Here is a 13,943-nt window from a genome sequence, read left to right on the forward strand (position 1 = left end):
TTTGAGGTCTTATGAAAATAAAAATTTAAATAAATAGAATAGCAACATATAGAGACAGCCTATATCGTTCAGTGATACACTAGTCTGTCTTAGATTATCATTTCTAATAGTTTATTCTATTTTCTCAAAATAAAATAATTCTATAATAAAATTGGATTCTATTTCAGTAATAATAAATTTTCGAATAGAAAATAGAGTGATAAAAATAGATTATTCTATTTATAGAATAAACTCATTTCACTCGATTATAAAATAGAAAATTAAGTATTATTAAAATACTTTTTACTTCAAATTATATTTTAAATTGAAAATAGAATACCACCGAAGATGCTCAGTAAGTATATACTAAATATGCATGACAATACAAATATTTGGACTAAATACATTCAAATAGGCTTAATGCTCCCCCATGTGCTTAATAAATCATTAGTGATTACCCTCCAGATAACATGTCTGCAAATAATTATGAGAACACGTAGACCGTATTATATATGTATGTATAATGTTTTTGGAACCTTTATATAGATATATCATGTTGCTTAATTTAAATATTTCTATAAATTTTGTTTTGATAGTATTATAGAATATAGATATAGTTATCATTGTTAAAGCTTTAATTTGTAAAGATTGCCAGTATTTTATTGTTTCTAAAAGAAAAAGGAGAGACTTTGATCGATCCATGCACAAAACAACAGTACAAAATTTATTTAGTAATTTCTTTTGTTATGGCTGACTAGTTACAATTCATAATTTTCTTTTAGGAATTGACATTTAATATTAAATAGAACCAACGATTCTTTTTTTTTGACAATACAATTCTGGTTTCTTCATATTTACTAATCCAGACCGATAATGTTAAAATAGACGATTCTATTCAAAGTAGAAGATACTTTATTGCTTGGTTCGCTACCACCTTTTTATAAATCATTAACATTTTGTTGTTATTTTAAAATAAACACTCGTGTGGCTGTTATATCTCAGATCTCTTCTTTATAAATCGATTCTTGGTAGGTTATATGAAGGCTATAAAGCCTACCACTGTAGAAGCAATCGTGCGTGAGGTGGCGAGGAATAAACGGATTTACTATTGAAAAAGTTTCTCAGCGTTTTCTTCATTTTTTGGAAAAGAAATGTTGTCTTTATTAGTTTTGAATTTTGATATTTTTTTTCTTTTTTATGTTGGAATGAATTTCGAAAGTGTGAAAGTTCTAAGAAGGAATTTTGGGTTGAAATATAATATTTCTTGGAAGATTTAGATAGATATATCTGAAATTAGGTATCCCACTTATTAGCCGAGATTCGGATTTGATCCGAAATCCGATCCGGATTCGATCCAAAATCCGATCTGAAATCCGATCCTGATCCGTTCCGAAAATCCGGATATCCGGAGTGACTGGATCTGAATCTGGATAGTAAAATATTGGATCCATCCAAACCGAATCCGAATATCTTGATTTTTAGTCCATATATTTATTGATAATTATTTCAAAACTAGGAATATATATATATATATAACTAATTCTATTTATTATATTTTATTTCTATCACTAATATATATATATATATATGTATATATATAAATTTATATAAATTTTGTAATAGTAAACACAGATATAACAAAAAAATATTATATATATTTTTATTTTTAACCTATTGTTAATATTTTATATATTTTAATATTATTTTTATTTATCATAAGGATCCAAATCCGAATTCGGATATCCGCCTGATATTACAACTTTTAGAAGGATATCCGACATCCGGATATTCGAAAACCCTGAATCCGAATAACGATAGTAAAAACATAGATCCGTCGGATAAAGATCTGGATCCGAATACTTTAAAATACCTCGGATATTAAATCCATCCCTGTGCTGCTAAAAGTTATAGTTGGATAAATAAAACTTGATTTATTAAACTTATTTAAAATGTAAAAGGTTCGAAATACAAAAGCTGGATATACAAAAAAGATAGTATGAAAGTTCTAGGAAATAAAAAGATTTAAAAGTCATTTCTCACCAAAAATTTCATATGCTTTCTCTACAACATTTTGATGCCTATTTATAAAATAGAGTTGAGGATGATTATTTTCTACGTACCTTGGGATTTTTTAGTAGTTTTCAATATTGATGATTTTTTCTTCTTGATCGTTTTCAACTTGTGCAACTTGTCTTCGATAAGGCCAGATGTTGAATCTTTACTATGCATAATCGATTTCGAATCTTCAAAAAATAATCAGTGATTAGACTTTCGTTTTTCTAAAAACATTTCTTTAAAGTAAGTTTTTGAGATGTAACTAAGGGAAAAGCTTGGTCTTTTTATTAACGTGAGAATAGTATATATACATAGGTCATATAGTTATCTAACTATAAGATAAGTACCAACATTAGATATAGATAACAACAAGAGATTACGTCGATCATATATTCTCGATTCTCAACACTCCCTCTTGATCGACATTTCCGGTTCAGGGTTCATTCATGCTTTTGATGTTGCCTCATTAAAACCTTTTCAGGAAAACCCAGTGGAACAAAACCGTAGATAAGAAAAAAGAGTACAACACATGAACTCCTCCTGATGAATGCATCACCGTAGATCCTTCAGTCGACGCATGCTTATCTGGTGCACGAGCTTCTTGAACACTGATGTGGCTAAGGACTTGGTGAAGAGATCGGCTGAATTCTCACTTGAACTGACTTGTAACACTTGGACCTCTCCTGCCTTCTGGAGCTCATGGGTAAAGAAGAACTTTGGAAGAATGTGCTTCGTCCGGTCTCCTTTGATATATCCATCTTTAAACTGAGCAATGCAGACTGTGTTATCTTCGTATAGGATGGTAGGTGGATCATTTCCTTTGGTTATACCACAAGTGGTACTGATGTGTTGTGTCATAGATCTCAACCATACACTCTCTCGACTAGCCTCATGCATTGCTAATATTTCTGCATGATTTGAGGAAGTAGCCGCCAATGTCTATTTCATGGACCGCCAAGATATTGTTGTCCCTCCATGTGTAAAAACATATCCAGTCTGAGATCTACCATAATGTGGATTAGATAGATAACCTGCATCAGCAAAACCAACTCAACCTTCGTTAGATTGCTTAGTAAACATAAGACCCAAATCCTTCGTTCCTTGTAAATAACGAAGTACATGTTTTATCCCATTCCAGTGTCTTTGGATCGGACATGAGCTGAACCTAGATAGTAAGTTCACAGCGAAACTGATGTCTGGTCGTGTATAGCCAGCTAAATACATCAGAACTCCTATGGCACTGAGATATGGCACCTCTGGACCAAAGATCTCTTCATCGTCCTTTTTTGGACCAAATGGATCCGTGTCTGGACCAAGGTTTCTCACGACCATGGGACTGTTTAATGGGTGAGATTGGTCCATATTAAATTTCTTGAGTATCTGTTCTGTATGTTTCTTGATGCACAAGGATTCCATCTTTCACATACTCAAATTGTAAACCCAAACAAAACTTTGTTTTTCCGAGATTTTTCATCTCGAATTCTTTCTTGAGATATTCAACAGTTTCCTAGGATATTTAAATCATCTACATATACTGCAATGATTACAAAATCCTTATTGAACTTTTTTGTGAAAATACATGGGCAGACCTGGTCGTTTTGTATCCTTCTTTCAGGAGATATTTAGATAGTCTATTGTACCACATTCGACCTGATTGCTTTAATCCATAAAGAGACTTGTTCAATTTGATACAATGTTGTCCTCGAGAACTCTCTTTGTTTTTCATTTCAATACCATCTGGAATTTTCATGTATATCTCATTATCCAGTGGACCATACAAGTAGGCAGTTACAACATCCATTAACCGCATATCTAGACCTTCCCTTATAGCCAGACTTATTAAAAATCTCAAAGTCGTAGCATCCACCACATGGGAATAAGTTTCCTCATAATCTATTATTGGTCTTTGTGAGAATTCTTGTGCAACAAGTCGTGCTTTGTATCTCACAACTTCACCTTTCTCATATCTTTTTCTCACAAAAACTCATTTGTATCCCACTGGTTTTATATCATGGGGCGTCCTAATGATCAGTCCAAATACACCTCTCTTTTTCAATGATTCTAACTCCACATTAATGGCTTCTTTCCATTTTAACCAATCTGGTCGTTGCATGCATTCATATATAGATGTGGGTTCTAGATCCTCATTATCCATCAATTCAAGTGCTACATTGTATGCAAATATATCATCCATGTCGACATGTTTTCTGTTCCATTCCCTTCCCGACATGATATAATATATTGAGATCTCATTATTGTCAGGGACCTCAGTACCTTGATCCTTGGCGTCCCAAGTTTCTTTTGGTGGTACATGAGTTTCCTTTTCCATGTCTAGGGTTTCAAAGGATTCGGATTTCTTTGCACCTTTTCTTTTCCGAACTTCTTTGTCTTTGGAACCTGATGGTCTACCACGTTTTAACTGTGGTTTAGACGTAGTAGCAGCTTGATTATGTCCCTCATGGACATCAAGTCTTATCATGACTTGGTTACTCTATTTGGGTCAGCAAAGGAATCTGGCAATTTATTAGCTAGCTCTTGCAAATGTATTATTTTCTGGACTTCTAGATCACAATCTCTAGTCTGAGGATCCTGCCATGTTAAGGATGTTTGATTCCATTTTATATCTTTTTCCAGCTTACCAAAATATCCCCCTAATGCTGGATACTTAGATTCATCAAAATGACAATCCGCAAACCTGGCCTTAAATAGATCACCAGTTGTTGGCTCTAGGTATTTAATAATAGTGGGGGAATCGTACCCAACATATACTCCCATCCTCCTTTGAGGTCCCATCTTTGTTCTCTGTGGTGGTGCTATAGGCACTTGGACTGCACATCCAAAAACTCTTAGATGGGAAATATCTGGTTCATGACCCGTAATTAGTTGGGATGGCGAGAATTTATGCTCACTTGATGGCATGAGTCTAATTAACTCGGCTGCATGTAGCACAGCATGTCCCCAAGCTGATATTGGGAGTTTGGTATTCATTAAGAGTGGTCGGGCAATCCACTGAATTCTTTTTATAAAAGATTCAGCCAGACCGTTCTGAGTATGGACATGTGCTACAGAATGTTCCACACTTACCCCCATGGACATACAGTAGTCATTAAAAGCTTGGGAAGTGAATTCACTAGCATTGTCAAGACGTATAGTCTTTAAAGGAAAATCTGGAAAATGTGTTCTAAGTCTTATAATCTGAGCCAGCAACCTCGCAAGTGCTAGATTACGAGTTGATAAGAGACAAACGTGTGACCATCTTGTAGATGCATCAATTAAGACCATTAAAATATCTGAAAGTCCCACATGGTGGGTGTATCGGTTCATCAACTTGTATTCTTTCCAGAAAATTTATCATTTCCTTATTCACTTTGGCTGGTGATGGCCTAGTGATTAATTTTCCTTGTGAACATGCTTCACATGTGAGGTATTTAGGGATAACTCTTTTATTTTTCCAATTGTGGCCATTTAAATTTGTTATGATTTTCCTCATCATCACTGAACCGGGGTGACCCAGCCTGTCATGCAAAAGAGTGAACTCTTCTTTGAGTTCTTTGTTCATCACGGCATTAGCCTCAACCAGACTAGTCTTAACATAGTAAAGTCCAGTCCCACATGCTGGTATAGTCTCAAGGATTCTTTTATTGTCTTGGGTGATATTATAAATCTGAAGAAATTCTTTATTTCCTTCACCCTTGGTTTCAATATGAAAACCATTAAGTCTTATGTCTTTGAAACTTAACAGGCTCATATTAGAGCTAGGTGATTACGATGCATCATCTATCTCTAGATGTGTACCATTAGACAATAAAATGCATGCTTGGCCGCAGCCTTCGATTAGATTAGCTGTACAAGCTATGGTTGTGATGTCGGCTGTTTTGTTAATCATATTTATGAAGTATTGTTTGTCTCTTAGGATGGTATGGCTGGTACCACTGTCTACCACAAATGAGTCCATTCCACTTTTCATTCTTCAAAAACAATACATATAATTAATAATAATTTTTATGTATGGTATATATATATTTTTCGTATATACTTATTATATATTTATAATTTTGAAGAATAATTGTTTGGTATATAATCGGTTTATATATATTTTTTCTTTTATTATACGATTATATATCTATATTTTTTTTCAGGCGTATAAAATAAATAAAAAAATTATTAATGCATAATATAAAGTTTAACACCAAAAACAAACAGAAACAAAATAAGAAAACACCAAAACCGGGGGAAAAATAAAAAAACTATGGAATTTTAATTCCTTATTTCAGAATGTCTGAAGTTTGAAACTCCATCTCGGTATCTTGGTTTAATCATTCCTCTTTGTTCTGGACATATTCTGTGTCCTCTTCGTCATCATCTCCTTCATATCCTGAGTCTCGAACCATATGAACTTCCGGTTTCTCTGTTAGACTTTTGATATAAAGTTCACATAGGTGCTTAGGAGTACGGCAGTTCTTTGCCCAATGGTTCCCCATACCACAACGATGGCACAGATCAGTCTTGATCTGAGGTTTAAACGACACACTTCGGCCACGACCACGACCACGGCTGAAGCCTGGTGTGCTCCCGCGACCACGTCCTCGCCTGTGTGCGTTAAACGTGCCACCTCGTCCCCTACCTCTACCACGGAATGAGCCGGGTTGGTGGTTATGGTGGACAAGGTTACTCTCTTTCTTTTGCTCTATAGCAAGTTTAGAGATGTCTGGTAATGGGACCGTTCCCGGAGGCCTCATCTCACTGTTTTTCATTAACAACTCATTATTGGCTTCAGCCAATAAGAGACATTCGATCAACTCAGTGTATGTGGTGAACTTTCTTTCTCTGTATTGCTGTTGCAATACCATGTTACTGGAATGCATCGTAGAGAAAGTCTTATTAAGCATCTCAAGCTCAGTAACTTTTTCACCACATAACTCCATCATGAAAACAATTTTAAACATGACAGAGTTGTACTCGTCTACTGTTTTATAGTCCTGGAACCTCAAGTGTTTCCAGTCATATTGAGCCCTTGGAAGCATCACCGGTTTCTGGTGGTCATAACGTCGCTGTAAAGCGTTCCAAAGGTCCAATGGATTTTCCGTGGTTCTGTACTGAGTTTTCAAACTCTCTTGGAGATGATGGCGTATTATATAAATAGCACTGTATCGATCTTTATCACTGAACTTATTGTCACTGATGATCGTATCACTAAGTCCTTTTGATCGTAGCATGATCCTTGCATCAAGTGCCCATTCAAGGTAATTTTCACCATTGCTTTTCAAAGCAGGGAAGTCGAGATTTGCCAATTTAGACATCTTTGATTTTCGGAAGGGTTGAACAGTCTCGTCGTCGGAGCAGGACTGGTTCGTTTCTTCTCGTCGAAGATCGCTTCTCGTCGTACAGCTTTCTTCTCGTCCGGAGCTTTGCTACTTCTCGTCAACGAACCGGGAAGAGTAGGCTATTATTTTTTGTTGGTTATTAGCTAGGGTTTCTTAGAGCAAATCGTTGCTGATAACGTGAGATGTAACTAAGGGAAAAGCTTGGTCTTTTTATAAACGTGAGAGTAGTATATATGCATAGGTCATATAGTTATCTAACTATAAGATAAGTACCAACATTAGATATAGATAACAACAAGAGATTACGTCGATCATATATTCTCAGTTCTCAACAGTTTTAATGATAAATTTTATTTTAGTCAAATCTAAAATTATTACTTATTAGCATATATATAATGTAAGAAAATGTATTGCATATGTGTTGGGTAACAAAAGAAGATCCTTACGGCAACATTATCGGTAAACGTTTCTAAAAAAAACTTTTTTTTCCTTATTTAAAAAAAAAATATATATATATATATATATATAAATCAATTGTAGATCGCCACGTGTCGTGAGGTTCGCAAACAGTACAAAAAAACCTCTTTAAATTTTTTTTATTAGTGACTCTTTTCTGTTTTTGCAAAAAAATGATGGGACCCACATTTAAGAACCTTCCCCACCACCGATAATGTTGCTCTTACACATCTCCCACGGAAAAAGTACATCCATATTGTTGCTTCATTTGAGCAAAGCTTTGGACCTCAAGATAACAAGTTTTGAGGACATCATTGGGCTGAAAGCTTACGAAGAATGAGTGTGCAAAGAAGAAGAAGATGTTCAAGATAATCAGAGCAAGTTGATGTACGCCAAAATGGATGCACCACAATCACAGTCTAATTATGAATACCGAGGGTACCAAGGAGACTATAGAAACAAAGGTATAGGAGGACGATTCTATAACAGAGGAGGATGAGGACGTGGCAGATCATATAGAGATCTAGACATGTTGGAAATAACATGTTTTTGATGTGACAAGAATTGACACTTTACAACCAGCTGTCCGTATCGTTTATTAAAGTTGCAAGAGGTATATGAGAAGAAAGAAAAAGAAGATACCCATGAAGCAGATGCATTGATGATGCATGAGAATGTGTATCGAAACGAGAAGAATGTTAAACCACAAGACTTTGAAACCGGTTTGAATGGAGACAATGTATGGTATTTAGATAATGGTGCAAGTAACCATATGATTGGTAACTGAAGCTACTTCAATATTCTCAACCAAACAATCATTAGAAAGTAAGATTCGGAGATTACTCACGTATTGAAATCAAAGGGAAAGGTTCGATCTTATTCAGCTGCAAGAATGGTGATCAAAAGACCTTGGGAGATGTATATTTTATTCCTGATCTGAAGAGTAACACTATAAGTCTCAGACAAGCTACCGAGTCAGGTTGTGATATAAGAATGAGAGACGATTATCTCACCACCGGCCATATTTTCTATCTCAATAACTGTTCAATATCATGCTGTTCAAGCAAGGTACAGTAGCTCTCTCATCGTGTGACGAAGAGTTCATGGCAGCTACCGAAGCGGCAAAGCAGACAATCTGGTTATAAGATTTACGTGAAGAAATCATCGAACAACCATGCATCAAGACAACTATATACATTGACAACAAGTCGGCTATCGCACTCACGAAGAATCCATCTTTTTATGGACGAAGCAAGCATATACATAAGAGATACCATTTTATATGCAAGTGTGTCGAAAATGAATAAATCAAAGTTCAACATGTTCTACAAAACGAGCAGAAGGCTGTTATACTAACTAAAGCTCTTGGGAAGATCAAATTTAAGGAGATGAGAGACTTGATTGGAGTTCATAAAATGAAGAAAGAGAATTTCAAATTTAAAAGGAAAAATGTTGGAAGTAAACTTGAAGTTAACTTGGAGAAAAGGTATTAATAAGAGTTAGGATTAGGAGAAAAATGAAATTTACTTGTTATATAACTTATAAGTTTGTGAGAGATCTTTGTGAAAGCTTAAATTTTTGAAAGAGTTTTTTTAAGTTAATAAAATAATTGAGTTATTCTTATTGATCTTGTAAGTTCTTATAAACAATAGACCAAACTCTATTTTATTGTAATAGATAGATAGATATATCGTTTAAACTGAAAAAAAAGAAAAAAAAAAGTTGGGCAATTAGAGATGGCCAATGTATTATCTACAAATAACTACATTTCATTACATCCTGCATAGCTATTTGTTTGGTCTGTATTTATTCTAGTTGAGTTGAACTGCCTTTTAATTATTTAGAAAAACATGCCTTTTCATCATGAGTCGGGAGTTGTAACTTCGAACTAAACGAATTATTTAGTTTTGGATTCATGAGAGTCGCAATTCGGGCCGGCTTATTTATCTTAGGTAATGGGCCTTTCGAGGATAGGCCCATCTAATCCACTTTTTACTTTTTGTTGCTGGTATGAAAGAAAGAAACGAGGAAAGTAGAGAGAAACGTTTAGATTACTTTTCGAGAACTCTCGACGCGGAAAGAGCTTTCTCCGATTCGCATCGCCTGCGGCAAAAGAAGATATGGTTCGTATCCTCGACTTGTCTTCCTCAATTTGTCTTTATAACGATCAGCAAGAGATCTGATCAAAGGTTTTATGCTGAGATATAACGCTTTATTTTTTTTTTTTGCATTATGGGTTTTAAGATCTGAACCGAAATTGAATTAAACAGAGGGATGATGGATATTGAAGATTTATGCTAAAGCCCTTGTTAAAAAATTTAGATTTTTCATTGAAGTAAAATTGTGTTAGAGTTGGTTTCTCTATGACTGTTTCTTGTTCTTGAGATTTAATTGTTTCTTATTGAGTTTTGTTTCTAGTAACATTGAGCTGTTTTGTGTTGTGTTGGTTTGGTTTCTCTTTGAAAAGCTACTTGTTCTTGAGGAGGTTTAAATAGTTTGGATGTGTTACTTGTGCAGTCGAGTCTGTACAGAGGTGTATCGAGGAAAGAGAAACCCAGACGTCATCATGGGTTGAATCAGCAGAAGAGGCAAGAGATCAAGGAAGCTTTTGATCTCTTCGACACTGATGGCTCTGGCACCATCGATGCCAAAGAGCTTAACGTTGCCATGAGGGCGCTTGGTTTCGAGATGACGGAAGAGGTAACATACATTTCAGTTTTTCTTTATTACTTATTTAAAGAATGATTGAAGATTCTGATGATAATCCTGTTTGGTTTGGTATAATAATGATTGAAGCAAATCGAGAAAATGATAGCAGATGTGGACAAGGATGGAAGTGGAGCCATAGATTACGATGAGTTTTACTATATGATGACTGCTAAGATCGGTGAACGTGACACCAAAGAAGAGCTCACCAAGGCTTTCAAGATCATTGATCTTGACAATAATGTATGTTTCCTTCATCTCTGAGAGAGAGGATTTTACAATCTCTAGTAGTTCCTACAAAAGTCAAATTCTTTTTTTTTTTTGTTTTTGCAGGGGAAGATATCTGCTGATGATATCAAACGCATGGCAAAGGACTTGGGTGAAAACTTCACTGATGCTGAGATACGTGAGATGGTTGAAGAAGCTGACCGTGACCGTAAGTTCCTTAATTTCTCATTGTGCAAAGAAAGAATGATTCACATTTAACATAAATTACAAAACTGCAGGTGATGGTGAAGTTAATATGGAAGAGTTCATGAGGATGATGAAGAGAACTGCTGCTTATGAGTACTAAACATAGTTGTTGCTGTTTGTAATGATACTGAGGAGGTCTCTGCTGCTATATATAGTTCCTTTAACCGAGCCATTACTATGTCCTTACTGAAGATTACCATGTTTCGTTTTTTTCTTATCTATCTTAACGAGACAAGTTTGGTCTTTGTGTCGGTTTAAGTTGTAGTATAAGAGAATCTATTTGCAAAAGTTTCTCTAATGTTAAATGAGTTTATTGAGTCTACTGTGAAACTTTTTTAGGAAGAGCTTGCATTGATTTATTCAGATTCTTTTTGTGAGCAAAAGAATGTTGGATTTCATGTGAAATTTGACCCCATATTAAAAGATAATCTCTGTTTAACCCATAACTATCAATTTCACACATTAATACCCAATTCTCTGTCTCCAATCATGCAACTTTGATTCAAACATAGAACATGAACTCGAAAAAAAAACACTTTACTTTGCAATTCACAAGAATTTGTTAACACAATTGTTAAAACCCTAGGCCCCATCATCTCTGTATACCCTATAACTATCAGTTTCATACATTAGAACCCAATTCTGTGTTTTCAAAACACGCATCTTTGTTGACAATCAAGATTTGATTCAAACATGAACTAGACAACAACAACAAAGCTATTCACTACAGAACTTTTCAGAAATAAGACCCTACTAGTCTTTATACTCGATCTTCTCCATGCTTCGTGTCTTCCAAGCAAAACCCTCTCTTCAACTACTTGCTATAACACCTTTCAAGTGATTGATAACGGATTTAGACTCGGACCTAATTTTAGGGTTACCATCGGTAGCGAGGAGATGAATGGCTCGCAAGGCATCAGTTTTGGTGATGAGACGAGGAGTGAGAGGCAAGCCTCTCATCATTCTGAGAACTTCAACGCACCGTATTGCTTCGGGAGAGACGGTGTAGTGCCCTTTGTCTCTTGCGATACGAGCGGCTCTTGTTGCCACGCTGAGAAGTACTTCAAGGTCTTTACTTTTTAGGGTTCTTCTTTTTCTGCTTCTTCTCTTGACGACATCTTTCGTGAGTTGGGGAGGAAGATCATTGGACAAAGCCATGGTTTCTTGTGACACAAACAAAACTAAACAAAGACAGAGAGAATGAGAGGATTATTGCTAGTGAGTGGGTGACTCCGTTTGTTTGTTTATTATATGGATGGAATTGGATTTTCGGAAAAAGGAAATAATGAGAAAATTAATTTTACGAATTTCCTTTTTTCTATTAAAACCAAATTCAATTTCCTTTTCTAAATAGCTTAGGGGGCAAGTGAAAAAGAAAAACACGGTTTTATGATTTATCATTCGGTTTGCTTCTGGTTCAAATTCACGTTCGCGGGTTTTAGCTGTTTTCCGGTTTAGTATGCATCTTCTAAATAGTTTGGTTTTTATTCGAACCAGAAAAACAGACGGTCGGGTCTGGGTTTGGAGTCTAGAGACCTGGAGTTGTACCCGCAAGTTCTATACAGTCATAACACATCAATAAGACAGAAGTCTTAATATATGTCAATTGCCATATTATGGACACACCAGATGCAAGTCTCTCTGAACTCAGAAGAAGAAGAAGAACAAATGGTGATGTGGCTTTCAAGCAACAAACGACTTTAAAGAAGCCATTTGTTTTTGCACCTAATACATCCACACTTGTAGGAACACCGTGAGAGCATTAACCCTTTACCAGTTAGTTCTGCCTATGGAGATAATTCATTTTTTTTTTCTTTTAGAGACTCACCTTCAAGACACTTCACCAACACCAAGTCAACAGAGTCCTCAGTCTCGCTTGAAAGGCTCGTCGATAACATGCAACGTGGCTGGCCAAAACATGTAAGAAATCATCTTTCAAGAAAGAAACTGAATGGCTGACAGATAAAGACTGTTGTTTGTGGTTTTTGTTGGTGACAGGAAGGTATAGGCAAAATGAAATTCGTGATACAGAATCGCTGAGTAAGCTTCAAAAATTCAGGGGCAAAGTTCAACGATCCCTTTATATCATATTAAAAAATATGATTAAACCCAAATCTATGTCTTCAAATCACGCAACTCTGCTACTGTAACAATCAATTTGATTAAAACTTTGACAAAAGAGACAAGAACAACAACAAAAGTATTATACTCTACATTCGCGATTCATTACAAAAATTCGTTATAAAACACTGTTCGGAAAATTAAACCCTAGTCTTTATATATACTCGATCTTCTTCAAGCAAGCTTCGTGTCTTCCAAGCAAAACACTCTCTCTCTTCAACTGCTTGCTAGAACCCCCTTTAAGTGATAAAGAACGGATTTAGACTCTGATCTGATTTTAGGGTTACCATTCGTGGCGAGGAACTGAAGAGAGCGCAAGACATTTGTTTTGGTGATGAGACGAGGAGTTAGAGGCATGCTTCTCATCATTCTGAGAACATCGACGCATCGTATTGCTTCGGGAGAGACGACGTGGAAACCTTTGTCTCTTGCGATATGAGCGGCTCTTGTAGCGACGCTGACAAGTACTTCAACGTCTTTACTTTTAACGCTTCTTCTTTTTTTGCTTCTTCTCTTGACATCTTTCGCAAGCTGTGGAGGAAGATCATCCGTAAAAGCCATCTTATTTCTTGAGAGAGAGGCAGAACAAGAACGAGAAGGAAGAGTGGTGCGAGAGAGAGGACTCTGTTCTTTGTTTATATAGATGAATTTGGGTTTCCGGAAAAAGGAAATAACAAGGAAAATGATTTTACCAATTTCCCGTTTTCTTTTTTTTTCTGTCGCTTGGAGGCCAAGCCTAAAAGAACACACGGTTTTGTGAAGTTAACGGTAAAAAAAAAATACGGTTTTGAGATTTATCATTCGGTTTGCTGCTGGTTCAACTTCCCG

General features: G+C 35.6%; 5 protein-coding genes across 5 annotated transcripts; 1 reads left to right on the plus strand and 4 right to left on the minus strand.

Moving 5' to 3' along the window:
- Window positions 1-2,586: 2,586 nt before the first annotated feature.
- On the minus strand, window positions 2,587-2,931 carry LOC108837355 (uncharacterized). The gene has a single exon (XM_018610410.1). It carries the CDS (start codon window positions 2,929-2,931, stop codon window positions 2,587-2,589), a length of 345 nt encoding a protein of 114 aa, XP_018465912.1.
- Window positions 2,932-6,350: 3,419 nt separating this feature from the next.
- LOC108838672 (uncharacterized) lies at window positions 6,351-7,334 on the minus strand. Its single transcript, XM_057004170.1, has 2 exons — window positions 6,885-7,334; window positions 6,351-6,806 (listed from the first exon to the last, which is right to left on the minus strand). The coding sequence occupies exons 1-2, from the start codon at window positions 7,332-7,334 to the stop codon at window positions 6,351-6,353; spliced, it is 906 nt and encodes a 301-aa protein (XP_056860150.1).
- Window positions 7,335-9,783: 2,449 nt separating this feature from the next.
- LOC108824900 (probable calcium-binding protein CML20) lies at window positions 9,784-11,316 on the plus strand. The gene is made up of 5 exons (XM_057001204.1): window positions 9,784-9,937; window positions 10,332-10,514; window positions 10,611-10,763; window positions 10,854-10,956; window positions 11,027-11,316. Exons 1-5 carry the CDS (start codon window positions 9,935-9,937, stop codon window positions 11,092-11,094), a joined length of 510 nt encoding a protein of 169 aa, XP_056857184.1. The 5' UTR covers window positions 9,784-9,934; the 3' UTR covers window positions 11,095-11,316.
- Window positions 11,317-11,452: 136 nt separating this feature from the next.
- LOC108836082 (uncharacterized) lies at window positions 11,453-12,195 on the minus strand. The gene has a single exon (XM_018609291.2). The coding sequence runs from the start codon at window positions 12,150-12,152 to the stop codon at window positions 11,805-11,807; it is 348 nt and encodes a 115-aa protein (XP_018464793.2). The 5' UTR covers window positions 12,153-12,195; the 3' UTR covers window positions 11,453-11,804.
- A 982-nt stretch (window positions 12,196-13,177) lies between these two features.
- LOC108841445 (uncharacterized) lies at window positions 13,178-13,761 on the minus strand. The gene has a single exon (XM_018614201.2). It carries the CDS (start codon window positions 13,674-13,676, stop codon window positions 13,332-13,334), a length of 345 nt encoding a protein of 114 aa, XP_018469703.2. The 5' UTR covers window positions 13,677-13,761; the 3' UTR covers window positions 13,178-13,331.
- Window positions 13,762-13,943: the final 182 nt, after the last annotated feature.

This window comes from Raphanus sativus, chromosome 2, assembly GCF_000801105.2.
Source record: "Raphanus sativus cultivar WK10039 chromosome 2, ASM80110v3, whole genome shotgun sequence".
Taxonomy (NCBI): Eukaryota; Viridiplantae; Streptophyta; class Magnoliopsida; order Brassicales; family Brassicaceae; genus Raphanus; species Raphanus sativus.

Bases quoted from the DNA above. Each gene is read 5' to 3' on its own strand.
- LOC108837355 (XM_018610410.1), bottom strand. From the start codon at position 2,931: ATGCATGAGGCTAGTCGAGAGAGTGTATGGTTGAGATCTATGACACAA.
- LOC108838672 (XM_057004170.1), bottom strand. From the start codon at position 7,334: ATGTCTAAATTGGCAAATCTCGACTTCCCTGCTTTGAAAAGCAATGGT. The intron at 6,807-6,884 runs ATGGTATTGCAA...TTATTGGCTGAA, and splicing joins CTACGATGCATTCCAGTAAC to GCCAATAATGAGTTGTTAAT.
- LOC108824900 (XM_057001204.1), top strand. The intron at 10,764-10,853 runs GTATGTTTCCTT...TTGTTTTTGCAG, and splicing joins TCATTGATCTTGACAATAAT to GGGAAGATATCTGCTGATGA. The intron at 10,957-11,026 runs GTAAGTTCCTTA...ACAAAACTGCAG, and splicing joins TGAAGAAGCTGACCGTGACC to GTGATGGTGAAGTTAATATG.
- LOC108836082 (XM_018609291.2), bottom strand. From the start codon at position 12,152: ATGGCTTTGTCCAATGATCTTCCTCCCCAACTCACGAAAGATGTCGTC.
- LOC108841445 (XM_018614201.2), bottom strand. From the start codon at position 13,676: ATGGCTTTTACGGATGATCTTCCTCCACAGCTTGCGAAAGATGTCAAG.